The sequence below is a fragment of the Cavia porcellus genome, unplaced genomic scaffold (genome assembly GCF_034190915.1).
Source record: "Cavia porcellus strain 051 isolate PalLab524CR breed Dunkin Hartley unplaced genomic scaffold, mCavPor4.1 scaffold_17, whole genome shotgun sequence".
Classification (NCBI taxonomy): Eukaryota; Metazoa; Chordata; class Mammalia; order Rodentia; family Caviidae; genus Cavia; species Cavia porcellus.
In genome coordinates, this window is record NW_026947500.1 from 73,002,526 (window position 1) to 73,016,340 (window position 13,815).

General features: G+C 59.0%; 1 protein-coding gene across 1 annotated transcript; it reads left to right on the forward strand.

Annotated features, from left to right (window-relative positions):
• The first annotated feature begins 2,237 nt into the window (after positions 1–2,237).
• Thop1 (thimet oligopeptidase 1) lies at positions 2,238–13,201 on the forward strand. Its single transcript, XM_003461044.5, has 13 exons — positions 2,238–2,414; positions 4,946–5,164; positions 7,209–7,357; positions 8,531–8,638; positions 9,561–9,663; positions 9,771–9,931; positions 10,035–10,170; positions 10,276–10,642; positions 10,934–11,135; positions 11,550–11,736; positions 11,826–11,954; positions 12,524–12,660; positions 12,796–13,201. The coding sequence occupies exons 1-13, from the start codon at positions 2,399–2,401 to the stop codon at positions 12,949–12,951; spliced, it is 2,070 nt and encodes a 689-aa protein (XP_003461092.1). The 5' UTR covers positions 2,238–2,398; the 3' UTR covers positions 12,952–13,201.
• The last annotated feature ends 614 nt before the right edge of the window (positions 13,202–13,815 follow it).

The window sequence follows — 13,815 nt, forward strand, 5'->3', positions numbered from 1 at the left end:
AAAGTACTCTCAGTACTCTGTATTGGGGTAGAGGATTATCACCCAATAAACCAGCGCATAAAATAAAAAGAAAATTTACTTCCTGGCAAACGATTTTTATTTGGTATCAGGGATCAAACTCACGACCGAGCGCTTGCCAGGCAGGCGCTTAAGCCACTGAGCTAAATCCCCAGCCCTTGAATGGTTTTTATATGGAAAAAAATAACTCCCAATTTGCTAGATGTCACATGTGCTCAGCTCATGTCGCCGAAATATCTAAAGAATAAATTCCCAAGGACAAAGGAGGTTAACAGTAGGAGAGGTTGATTAAAAGCTCCCGAGAGACAGGAGGGGTCCCAAATGAGTAGCCGCCAAGGCCCTTTGTCAGGTGTAATTTATGCAGCAAAGTCACAATGTAGGTTAGACTATGCTCAACCTAGAGCACTACAAGCTTAGCTGATATTGATCCAATATGGAAACTAGTAGGGTAGCAAGAGTACACAGAAATGTCAAAAGAACTCTTGGGGGCCGGGGGTTTAGCTCAGTGGCACAAGCGCCTACCTGGCAAGCTCGAGGTCATGAGTTCAATCCCCGGTACCAAAAAAAAAAAAAAAAAAAATTTCTTGGAAAGAGAAACACAGGTTTAGACATGCGGTCACCCACCTGTGAGTCTGATACCTATCCTGTCTGATACCTATCACTGTAATCAGCAGTACCTGATTACAGTGTAATCTCCAATTGTCCTTTATCCCTATGGAGGTTTGCAGGCCTACCTATTGTATCTCTATCCTGAGGTCTGGCCCTTTTCAGATTGGCTTCCAGCCACAATTCTGATGTCTCTATTTTTGTCTACTTGTCCAGGCTGGCCTCAACCTGTGATCTCCTGCCTCAGGTTCCCGAGTAGTTGAGATCATAGGTGTGCACCATCGGCCCCCAGTTTCCCAATTAATTCTTAGCCTTGTTAAAACACATACACAATTAATGCTCTTATTTTAATTGGTCAGAAATAAGGAGGTGGGGTGCTCTTTTGGGCCAGTTTAATTCTGGTTTTGTTTTTTTCCTGTTTGCAGTAGCTTTTTGTTTTGTTTTGTTTTTTGCCAACAACACTGGATATAGGTCAGGTAATGTACTATTCCATAATAGCTGTAATTTAAAGTCATGGATGCATTTATTGGATATAGTGTATTTGTCATTTAGAGGTTTTTTTTTCGTACTTGGAATCGAACTCAGGACCTTGTGCTTATCACAAGGCTTTTGCCTCACTTAGGTTTTTGTTTGGGGCTTGAGAGAGTGTCTCACCATGTAGTTTAACAAGACTTTTTGTTTGGTACTGGGGACCGAACTCACGACCTCATACTTGCTAGGCAAGTGTTCGTGTCACTGAACTAAATCCCCAGCCCCTTCATTTAGGTTTTTGTATCTTTTGTTTGTTTCTTCCCTTCCCACAACCTTGTGCTTGCCAGGCAGGCCCTTGTCCCGCCGAGTTATATCCCCGGCGTGGTTTTTGTATATTCTAAAACTATTTTATTTGATGAACTATTTTATTTCAGTTGACATTTGAGATATACCTATTCTCTTCCTTAGAGGCTGGAGCCTGAACAAGATTCTGGAAATAATTTACAAAAATCTCCTAGATACAATAAGCGATCAATAACTTGAGACTCTTGGGGCTGGGGATTTAGCTCAGCGGTATAAGCTCCTGCCTGCCAAGTGCAAGGTCGTGAGTTCGATCCCTGATACCAAATAAATAAATAACTTGAGACTCTTAAGTGAGGGCAAAAACTTGCACAACTAGCCCAATGCACAATTATATAAAAAGAGGAGCCGGAGCTGGGGACAGCGGAGCACGCCTGAAATCCTGCCACTCAGGAAGCTGAAGGAGGAGGATCGCCCGGGTTGGAGCCCAGGTTGGGCTCCAGAGCGAGACCCCGTCTCCAAAAAAAAAAAAAAAGAAGGAAGTAAAGAAGTAAGCGCAAGGGGAACAGCACGCCCTGAAGCCAAGGACAAGTCACTAGTAGCAAAGTGGAAGTGGCTCGGAGGCTTATTTTGGTGTGTGCAGCTACTAACTAAAAGAAGCGTTTATTCCAAATCCTCCTGCAGATTTTGAGGGTGGAGCCCATAGCTCCACCCAAACACCTGTGAGAGCCAATAACAGCCCGGGGGAGGTGTCGCGCGTGCGCAGAGTGCGCCAGCGATGGGCCCGCCTCCTCGACGGAGTGGGCTGGGCCCCGGCGCGCATGCGTGCAGAGGTCCTTGCCCACATTTTCTCCCAGGATGCTCCGGGTGCGCGGGCGGCGGGCGCCCAAGTCCGCGAAGGTATCGGCGCTGGAGCTGAGCGTAGCGAGGCGTTCGCCGCGGTTGAGGCAGCTGGACGTGGAGCAGGTGCAGCGAGGATTCCGCTGGTTCATACCCGTCCGCCATGAAGCCCCCAGCAGGTACCGGCCGCCCCTCGCTTATGTCCGGCTCCCCGGACCCCGCCGTTCCCGGCACCCGCGCGCCTCCCGGGAGAGTGACTGGGGCCTAAGATCCGAGCCGAGTGACCCTGGGCGGGCGTTGCGGGGAAGGAGGACGGGGGGCGAGCCTTCCCCTTCGCCCGCCGAATGAATAAACCAACTTTTCCAGAGGCTCTCCGTTGAGCAGACTTCATGGATTTCTCCCCCGGACAGGTCGGGGGGTCCTGGGGTGCACTCGGGTGGACTTTGAGGGAGGCAGTGATTTAAGGACCTGGTTCCCTCCTTTCTGGAGCTCTGGAACTGGAGGCAGAGGTTTAGTAAATAACTACAGCCGGGTGTGATGGTGCGCACCTGTAAGCCTAGCCCTCCGGGAGGCTGAGCCAGGAGGATTGTCAAGGTTGAGTCCGGTATCGGGCGACTTGACAAGACACTGACTCAAGTTTTTAAAGGGTGGGGGGCTGAGGCCGTAGCTCAGTGAGAAGGCCCTGGGTTCAGTCTCCAGTTCCAGAGGTGCAAGAAAAATAAATGAAAAAGTGAGGGATTTAGATAGGGATTGATGGCTTGGAGCAAATAAACATGGATGGGATAGCCTCAGGGACATTATATTAGAGAGCTGGACCCGGTGGACTTCTCGGAGGAGGTGGCAGTAGAGCCTAGATGGAGATGTCGAGGTTTTTGTTTTTTTTGTTTTTTGTTTTTTTTTTGGTACCGGGATCGAACTCACAGCCTAGTGCTTGCCAGGCAGGCGCTTATGCCGCTGAGCTAAATTCCTGGCCCTGAAATGTCGAGATCTTCAGGTGCAGGGCAGGTGGAGAGAACTCTCAGGTGTTGCATCGTCCTCATGACGGTAAAGATCAGCTGAGAGATTTTGGGGGCGAGTGAAGGGGCGGTATTGGGAGGGAATCGCTGTGCCCTGGGTCTGTATTCAGAAGTTCAGGTTGATGTGTTGCACGGATTCTTGGGTTTTCTCGAACCCGCCCCTGTCACCCTCTAGTTCTCTCTTCAGCCCTTTGAAAAGAGGAGGATAATTGTGGTAATGCTAATAATAATAATTAGGGTTACTCAGTCTTCAGGGAGGTGGAAATGTTGTCCGCCTTGTTTGCTGCCAGAGTATGAGCTCAGAAACCAGCACTGACGTGTGCAGTCAGTAAATAATTTACAGGAAGAGTGGGTGTCCAAAAAGCCCAGCTCCGCCCAGAGGATTTTCTGGCCGGTGTGTCTCATGGAGCCTCATCTTTGCCACGCTCTGAAGTGCTTCTTGATCCCCGGCTTCCATACCGACACCCGGTTCCCCTGTGAATCCTTTGACCCAGCGTGCTTTGCACATGGGATACTGCCTGAAGTGCTCACCAGTGTCATCTTGCCAGAAAGTGTGACTTCTGTCAGGCTTCTATTTTTCTGCTTCGTGTATCCATGGCTCTCACCTGATGCGATCATGCTGCCTCAGTCGTGGCACTGTGCAGGGACATCGTGGTTGTCAAGACTCAGGGACCTCCAGGCATGGAGCGGGTGCAGAGCAGGGTCTCTGCTTAGTGTCCTGCAGTGCCCAGGATGCCAGACCCCAGGGAAGGATGTGACCCCCCCACCCCATTCAGAGGAACCCAGGAACCCAACCCCTTACTCTGCTGCAGGAGTAATGGGATTCTAGGGTGCTGCCACAGGCCCCCTAGATGTTACATAGTAAGTGGCCTGTGTACTGTAGCACCCTTCTAAAATGCAGGGAACCTCGATTTTCAAGTCATACCTGGCCCAGTCTGGCTGAGCGGTCACAGAGGGTCCTGGCAGCTTTGCCTTGGGACCTTCTCACCTTCCACCACGGTGCCCTCAGACAGCTGTACCCTCTCACTGTACATACATTGCCCCCACTTTCCAGGTGGGGCCCGCCAGGTGATGGAGCAGGGCTCTCACTAGCTTCTGCCAGCTCCCCCTCCCCCTCCTGACCCCTCAATGGTGAGGCCACGCCCTTCCTGATTCACTTGTTAATGAATAGGGGCCCCTGGTCCCCCAGTTAGGTGTTACCAAGGCTTCTCCTGAAACCTAGGGAGTTGCACCATGCAGCAGGAGGGCCTCCCCATTTGTGAATACTGGGGTCTTTTTTTGTCTTTTTCGTTTTTATCGGTACCAGGGATCGAACTCACGACTGCCTGCTTGCAAGTCAGGCGCTTATGCCGCTGAGCTAAATCCCCAGCTCCCGAATACTGGGGTCTTCACAGGGTGCCCTGAGCAGGCCCCAGGCTGGGGGTTCCTAGGGCCCGTCACTCTCTGTGAAGCAGTCCTAGGTACCGCGGGTGGAGAGCAGCATCCCCCGCCTCTACGCTGTGCCACTGTGCCCCTTCAGCGGTCATCATAGCCACCAGCAGTCCCCGCACACCACCTGGGGTTCCTGGGAGCGCTGGAGGACAGAATCGTGCCCTCTCTGGAGGGTCCCTGGCCCGATACCCCCACACCCCCCATCGCTCCTGCACGGACTGGATGTGATGCCATCAGCTGTGGCCTTTGGCTTCTGTGTGCAGCCTGTGCAGGCGACATGCTGGACACTGTGTCCCCACCGCGCTCCCCCGTCGTGAACCACCTGCGGTGGGACCTGAGCGCATCACAGATCGAGACGCGCACCAAGGAGCTGATCGAGCAGACGAAGCGTGTGTATGACCAGGTGGGCGTACAGGCGTTCGAGGAGGTATCCTTCGAGAGCACGCTCAAGGCACTGGCGGACGTGGAGGTGACCTACACGGGTGAGTGCCAGCAGTGGGGGCGGTCGCTTCTGTCACCCCGCCACCCTGAGGGCTCCCCACATGGTCCTTGGAGAGGGCGCCCTCCGTCCTCTTCCCCCGCCCTGTGTTCTACTGAACCACTGAGCGTGGCCCTGGTCATCTTTGTTTTCGGTTTGGATTTCTCTGGGATGAGCTCTCAATCAGTTACCCAGGCTGGGCTCCAGCTCCTGGGCTCCTGGTGTCCTCCTGCCTCAGCCTCCCGAGTAGCCGGGAGTTTGGGTGTGTACCCCTGACCCTGGCTTTTCAGTTGTAACAGAATGCTCAAGACTGGGTCATTTTGTTGAGAAAAGAGATCCGGTTTGCCTCACAGCCCTCCAGGTAGGGGAAACTAAGGGCTGTGTGTGGTGGGGGGGGCACAGGCAGGGACAGTCACAAGAGGTGGCCTTGTTTCCTAACGGGTGCTCCTAAGGAGGAGGCGGAGAGAGCCCAAAGGCCCTTTCACTACCCGGTCACCTCCCAGAGCCCCCTTGTGCCCCTGTGCCTGCAGGCCGAACAGCGTTCAAGCCCAGTGACCTCCTTCTGTCCTTCCGGCTGCTGCCCGGCCCGCACAGCCCTCACATCCCCTCCTGTCCCTGGGCAGCCCCATGGCCCCCGGGAAAGCTGAGCCTTCTGGGACCCTCTACCGCCCTTGTAAGGACCAGGGAGCCTGGTCCCAGGGCTGAGGGCTCCATGCCCCAAGTCCCCCAAGGAGCTGGCAGCAGCTGCATGCACATCTGTGTGGAAGTGGGGGGCCGGGGGGCAGCTCGCCCCACTCTCAGGGTGCCAGCATATGCCTGGTTTCTGGGAAACACAGGGCTTCCCGACTCTAAGGTTCATGGGAGCCCCAGGCGGGGATGAGCGAAGCCCCGGACTGCTTGTGGTGTCTTTGGGGCGGGGGGCCCACTGGCTGGCCGGCTGTCCCTGCCATCTTGTCACATTGAGTGCATTTACAGTCACTCATATAGCTGGTGGCCTTTCGAGGAGTCTCTTGAGCACACAGCTCATTTCCGGTTCTTACCAGCTAGACCCCGCACCCCAAACTGGTTAGTGAGCGACACCGTGTCCTCAACCCCGGGCTGCCAGGGACACTGCCTTGGCCCAGGGACCCCGGCGGCCAAACCAGGAACCTGGCTGATTTGAATTGCAGCCTCTCCAGCGCACAAAGTGTACACTTTTTTTTTTTTTTTTTTTTTTTTTTTAAAAGATCTTGCCAAGCTGCCGGTGACCCTCCTAAGTCTCTGGGAACACTGGTCCACGTTATTGTGGCCTTTTCCTTTTAACTGTGCCATTAAAATATAATTTGCCTATGATATAGTTCACTCATTTAAGACCTGCATTTACGTGACTTTTAGCATACTCACGAAGTTGAATGCCTATGTATGATGTATATATATAATGTACGCATAGGTATGTAAAACATACATATGATACCTATATTTGGTTCCTTTTGTTAGTTTTTGGAGACAGGCTGGTGTCAGACTTGCCGTGATCTTCCTGCCTCAGCCTCTCGAGTGCTGGGGTCCCGGGTGCGCGCCCCCAAGCCCGGCCGTGCCTTCCGTCTCTCCCGGTCCCGTCCCAGCCCCGGCGCCCCGAGTCCACCTCCTGCCCCAGAGTCCCCTGTCCTGGCGTTTCCCGTCCACAAGGCTCATTTCCTGTCCTCCTGGGTCTGGCGTCCCTCACTGAGCATGGTGTCCTCGATGTCTGTCCAGGCGGACGCGAGGTCACAGCTGCGCACCTGTCCTGGCTGGTGACCCTGTGTGGGGGGCAGACCTGCTGTGTGCGTCCCTCTGTCCCTCCGTGGACACTGGCTGTGGCCCACGAAGGTCTCAGCACAGTGCTCTCGTGTCCCTTCTGACTGGCCTGCGATCAGGACCAGGACTGAGGGACACGACCGGAAGTCACAGTGTGGCTGGTGTCTCTCCCCGCTAGCTGGCGGCCTGGTCCTCCTCAGCTTGGGTGTCAGGGCTTGAGTCCTCCTTTGGGCAGTGAGATCCGAGGCCACTCCGTGTCCTCTGTCCCGTTTCAGTACAGAGGAACATCCTGGACTTCCCCCAGCACGTGTCCCCGTCTAAGGAGATCCGGGTGGCCAGCACGGAGGCCGACAAGAAGCTCTCGGAGTTCGACGTCGAGATGAGCATGCGGCAGGATGTGTACCAGCGGGTCGTCTGGCTGCAGGTGTGTGGCCGGTTGGGGTGTCTGGGGTTGCGGGCGGCCGCAGGGGGAAGCCTTTGTGTGGCCAGAGAGCACCTTGGTTTTCAAAAGCAGGACCGCCAGGTGTGGTAACCCGTGCCTATAACCCTGGCTACTTGGGAGACTGAGGCAGGAGGGTCTCTGGTTCAAGGCCAGCCTGGCCACTTCCCAGGATCAAACTAAGGGGGTGAGGTGTAGCTCGGGTCTAGTGTCTTGGGTTCAGGCCCACTGTTCCCCCCTTCCCGATCCTGAATGTAAATTTTACATTTTTGTCTGTTTTGTGACAGCCCTAAAAACCTAAAACCAACAGAAAACAAAGCATTCAGCAGGAGGGGTCCTGTAGCCCTTCACACAGGCTCTGCTGCATGGCCCGGCCACCACAGCTGTGTCACTGCAGGGGCCCAGGGTGGGTTTCTTTCTTTCTTTCTGTCTGTCTGTCTGTCTCTCTCTCTCTTTTCTCTTCTTTTCTTATCTTTTCTTTTCTTTTCGTTTCGTTTCTTTTCAAGTTCAGGCTGGGGTGGAGCTCACTTTGTAGCCCAGGCTGGTCTCAAATTCGCAGTGATCCTCCTGCCTCAGCCTCCCGAGTGCTGGGTTGACAGGTGTGCGCTACCACGCCCTGCCCTGGGGGGATTTCTACCCTGGCCTGAGGCCTCTCCTAAATCAAGATGACTGTTAAGTGCTGTGCAGCAGAAGCTGGCACTGTGTGAGCAGGGTTGGTTTTTTTAAAACTGCATTTTAATTGAGACAGTATGTTCACACTCCGCTGTGAGAGTTGACACAGAAGCCAGCCAGGGTGGTACATCCTTGTAATCCCGGCCTGGACAGGGTAACAAGACCCTCTCAAAATGGAAACAGGGCTGGGGATGTGGTTCAGTGCGAAGGCCCTGGTTCCATGCCCAGTACCATCATCAAAAGAAAGAAAAGAGATGAGGAGCAGGACACAGGGCGCCCCGCACGCTTTGCTGGGCCCCCCGCCAGTGGCACTGCACGTGGCTGTCACAGGGTCCCCTGGCTGGGCTGTCTGCCTCCATCCCACAGGGTGCTGTGTGCCTGCTGGGCTGTTCAGGCTGACCCAGGGTGTCGGGCACATGGGTGCCAGGTGACCAGGCTCTCGGGAAGCCGCCTGGCTGCCCCGTGACATCCGATTTACCACCGCAGGAGAAGCTGCAGAAGGACTCCCTGAGGCCCGAGGCCGCGCGGTACCTGGAGCGGCTCCTCAAGCTGGGCCGCAGGAACGGGCTTCACCTGCCCAAGGAGACCCAGGACGTGAGTGCAGGGTCCCAGAGGGTGCTGTGCAGGGCAGCCCTGGGGTCCGTGGGTCAGGAGGGGCGGTGGGGGCAAGAGCGCTCACCATGGTATCCTTGAGGAGTTGTGGGACAGCCAGCCCCACTCGAGTGGTCAGGGCAGGCGATGGTGCCCCAAGTTGGCCTGGACGAGGCATCAGAGCACAGGACATCGAGGATGTGGCTGGGAAGCAGCAGTCTGCACGGACGGAGCCATGTGGCCTCGGCCACCCCAGGCACCATGGCGGCTGTGTCAGGAGGACCTGGAGACGGGTGGTTTGTTCTGCAGCCACTGCGGGATAGCAGGTGCCGTGGTGCACTTTGGAGTCCTCGCTCTTGGGAGGCTGAGGCAGGAGGATCCTAAGTCCAATCCCAGCCTGGGTAACTTACCCTGTTGCAAAAGATTTGAGCGGCGACATCAAACCTTTGAGAAGCTCTCAGTGACACAGTCCGCTGCGGCACACACAGCGTGGGTTCCCCACCGCCACCCGGGGCTCTAGCTTCAAGGTCGGCACTCAGGAAAAGAGTGCTGTTAGAAACCAGACTGGGTCTCAGGTCTGAGGTCTCGAAGATGGGGCCTGGGTGACCTCGGAGAGACCTTGGGCTCCTGAGCAGGAGTCCCGCGGAGGAGCCTGCCCCACCAGGCAGAGTGGGCAGGGAGTCCAGACCGCTGCAGGCGTGGGTGGCCTGTGCCAGGTCCCCAGGGCACCTGGTGTGTGGGTGGCCTGGGGAAGGGCGGACCCCAGGGGAATGTGGGGCCCCAGGCCCGCTGAGGACAGGACGACCTGTGTTGTGTCCTGGGGCTCGCACACAGCAGCTGGGCCAACCCCGTACCCTGAGGCCCCACTGCTGGGAGTGGGAGGGAGTACTGGGCACCAGGCACCTAACGTCTGTCTCCCCCACAGAAAATCAAGAGCATGAAGAAGAAGCTGAGCCTGCTATGCATCGACTTCAACAAGAACCTGAACGAGGACACCACCTTCCTGCCCTTCACACGCGAGGAGCTGGGTGCGCTCACGCCCCGGGTGTGCCCTCCCCGGTGTGCCCAGCTTTCCCTCTTCTGTGCTGTCGGGGGGCACTTCCAGCCCCCTCCAGTGCCACCTCCCGCCCTGCAGGGGGGCTCCCCGAGGACTTCCTGAACGCCCTGGAGAAGACGGAGGGCGACAAGCTGAAGGTCACGCTCAAGTACCCGCACTACTTCCCGCTGCTGAAGAAGTGCCACGTGCCGGAGACCAGGCGGAAGGTGGAGGCGGCCTTCAACTCGCGGTGCAAAGAGGTGAGGCGGCGGGCACGGGCCTGGGCCGGGGTGGGGGGGCTGGGCAGCATGGGGACCAGGGTGGGGGCTCGGCGCCCTCTCACAGCAGCCATGGCGCCCGCAGGAGAACTGTGCCATCCTCAAGGAGCTGGTGGCGCTGCGGGCCCAGAAGTGCAAGCTGCTGGGCTTCAGCACGCACGCCGACTACGTCCTAGAGATGAACATGGCCAAGACCAGCAAGGCGGTGGCTGCTTTTCTGGGTACCTGGGGCAGGGCCGACGTGGTGGTGGTGGTGGTGGGGGGGGGGCTAAGGGGCGGGGCTGACGTGGTGGGCGGGGCCTAGAGTGACGGCGCCCCGCCCCCAGATGAGCTGGCGCAGAAGCTGAAGCCCCTGGGCGAGCAGGAGCGAGCAGTGATCCTGGAGCTGAAGGAGGCCGAGTGCACGCGCCGGGGGCTGCCGTTTGACGGCCGCATCCACGCGTGGGACATGCGCTACTACATGAACCAGGTGGAGGAGACGCGCTACCGCGTGGACCAGAACCTGCTCAAGGAGTACTTCCCCATGGAAGTGGTCACGCGCGGGCTGCTGGGCATCTACCAGGAGCTGCTGGGCCTCACCTTCCAGCTGGAGGAGGGGGCCGCCGTGTGGCACGAGGACGTGCTGCTCTACTCAGTGCGCGACGCGGCCTCGGGCGAGCTCCTTGGCCAGTTCTACCTGGACCTGTACCCCAGGTGGGCGCCCCGCCCCCACGCGCAGGACGGGCTGGGCGGCGGGCTGTCTCAGGAGGGGAGGATCCGCCGGTCACAGCTGCTGTCGCTCTCGTTTGGCCCCACCGGTGGCTACACAGACAGGGCCTTGCTGTCAGCTGGAGAGGGGTGGCACGGGCAGCACCGAAGCTCGTGTGCGGTGCAGCCCCTGGGCCTGGTGCTGTTGGGGGTCCTCCCGGAGCGCTTGACCCCGTGTGGCTCCTCATAGGGAGGCCCCAGGTCACCCCAGTCACGCCTGACCTGCCACCTCCCCAGGGAAGGCAAGTACGGCCATGCGGCCTGCTTTGGCCTGCAGCCTGGCTGCCTGCGACAGGATGGCAGCCGCCAGATCGCCGTGGCGGCCATGGTGGCCAACTTCACCAAGCCCACGCCGGATGCCCCGTCACTGCTGCAGCACGACGAGGTAGAGACCTACTTCCACGAGTTTGGGCACGTGATGCACCAGCTCTGCTCACAGGTGCGTGGGCTCCAGGCCGGGAACCTGGTCAGGGTGTGGGCTCCTCCATGTCACCTCCCCCTGGCAAGGGACCCAGGCAGCTTGGGCGAGACCCCAGGTGCCTTCAGCCCACCTTTCCATCCGATTTCGGACAGCTCGCCTCTGCCCGCGCGGCTCCCTGACTAAACGCTCCTGGGTTTGGGGTGCTCCTGGAGCTGGAGCTCTCCTCCTGGAGCTGGAGGCCAGGTTCTTCTCGTCTTGAAACAACCGAACCAAACAAGCCAGAAGGAGTGGGGTGGTCTGTGGCCATGTCAGGACTGGGTCCCCAGGGCACAGCTCAGCAGGGCTCTGAGTACCGCGCTGGCCCGGGAGCCCCGAGTGTAAGGAAAGTGGTCTCGGTCAGGGTCCCACCAAGTCTCCCGTCCTGGCCCGCAGGCTGAGTTCGCCATGTTTAGCGGGACCCACGTGGAGCGCGACTTCGTGGAGGCACCATCGCAAATGCTGGAGAACTGGGTGTGGGAGAAGGAGCCGCTGCTGCGCATGTCCGGGCACTACCGCTCTGGCCACGCCGTGCCCCAGGAGCTGCTGGACAAGCTCATCCAGTCGCGCCAGGCCAACACTGGTGGGGGCGGGCGGATCGGGCGGGCGGGTTGGGGGGCTCGGGACAGCAGACACGGGGTGACCTCCAACCCCTGCGCCCTCCCCCGCCAGGGCTCTTCAACCTGCGCCAGATCGTGCTGGCCAAGGTGGATCAGGCCCTGCACACGGGCACGGACATCGACCCTGCCGAGGAGTATGCGCGGCTTTGCCAGGACATCCTTGGGGTCCCCGCCACACAAGGTAGCCACAAGGTGGCCCCAGGTCTTGGGGACCCACCAGCACCGTTTCTGGCCTCCCTTCTGCTTCCCAGAGAAGGATCCGGGCACACACGGCCAGGGCCAGGGTCGGGAGGGCACAGAACCTCTCGGCCCCAAGGCTTGGCCCCTTCCCAGTAGAGGGGACACCAAACAGCCCCTGGGGCCACCTCCCCGCTGGGGATCGGAGGAGCAGGAAATGGGCGAGATGGGTGGTGCCCGCCCTCGAAGCTGTAGTGTGCCTGCCCTGTCGTGGGCGCCATGCACAGAGGTGGCTTTAATGGACGACGTTTTGCCTGTGTGAGGCTTCATTGGCATTTAGTGTTTGTGAACTGAGGGTCCGAGCCGGGGTGCCGGGCCGCTGAGCTGCCCCCTCAGTCGTCTTTATTTTATTTTGAAACGGGGCCTTGCTGGTGGCCCCTGTTGGCCCAGAATGTACAATCCCACCTCGGCCTCTGGAGTGGCCGGGAAGCGTCACAGGGCTGCGTGTGACCGGGCCCGCGTGACCCCCGCGCTCACTGGCCTGTCCGCGGCTCACCTGTGCCTCTCTGTCAGGCACCAACATGCCGGCCACCTTCGGCCACCTGGCAGGCGGCTATGACGCGCAGTACTACGGCTACCTGTGGAGCGAGGTGTTCTCCATGGACATGTTCCACACGCGCTTCAAGCAGGAGGGGGTGCTGAGCCCCAAGGTGAGGCCGGCCAGGGCCCCGTGACCCCTGGTCCATCCTGTGCCGCCCTGGGCATTCTGCCCCGCCTGGGCCGGTCGCGGGGGGCAGGCGTCCCTGGGTCCTCCCTGCCCACACGCCCCTGCCGTGTACCCGCAGGTGGGCATGGATTACAGGACCACCATCCTGAGGCCGGGCGGCTCCCAGGACGCCAGTGCCATGCTGAAGCTCTTCCTGGGCCGCGAGCCCCGGCAGGACGCCTTCCTCCTGAGCAAGGGGCTGCCCGTGGAGGCCAGTGAGCCGCCCGCCTGCTGACCCCGGAGCCTGCGGCCCGTGCCCGCCCGCTGCCCTGTGCCTTAGCCCCAGCCCGATGGCGGCCCACTGCACGGCGCTCCGGGCCCCAGACCAAGCGCCAGCAACTCCTCCTCCCTGCCCCGTCCCAGCCGCTCCAGGCCCGCGGGGGCCAGGCGGGGCACAGAGCTCGCCCCACGGGCCTCATGTTGGTTGCACTAGTGTCCCCTCGGTGTGGTACCAGGAGACACGGCCAGTAAACACTTGAAACGGTTCCACGCTGGTCTTTGGCTCTGTCTGCTCCGCACAGGGCAGCTGGGGGGTGCTGGGCCCTCCCAGGCTGTCCTGCCTGCAGTGCTGGGTGGCGACTCCCCGAGTGCTGTGGGTCCACGGGCCAGCTGGGTGCTAGGACTGGTCAGGCCAGGGCTGGGGGTGCGGGGAGGGGCGGAGTTCTATCTGGGGCCCAGAGGCCAGGATCTCCCGTGTCACTCAGGAAAATCCCTCCCCACCCGTGTCCAGCCCATGCTCAGCTCTTTCGAGGGCATCGGGGCCTTCTGGGACGTGGGAGCCCCATGGCCGCAGCCTCACCGCGGCTGGGCCCCAGGGCTGGCAGATCAGCAAAGCCTTGGCTATGGCGGACAGGCTGTGTCTTGGGTCCTTTAGCTTTTTTGAAAACACCTCCGTGGCTTGCTTTGTGTGGTAGTGGTGAGGCTCGAACCCAGGGCCTCTGGGCTGCACCGTGTCTCCAGCCTTTTGTGCTGTGACGGGGTCCTGCTCAGTGGCAGAGCTCAACCTCCCAGAATGCGGAGATGACACATCTGTGCCCCACACCCCACCCTAAGTGGCATTTTAGGGTCCATAGACAGGTGCGGGTGCCTTCCCCTGGGT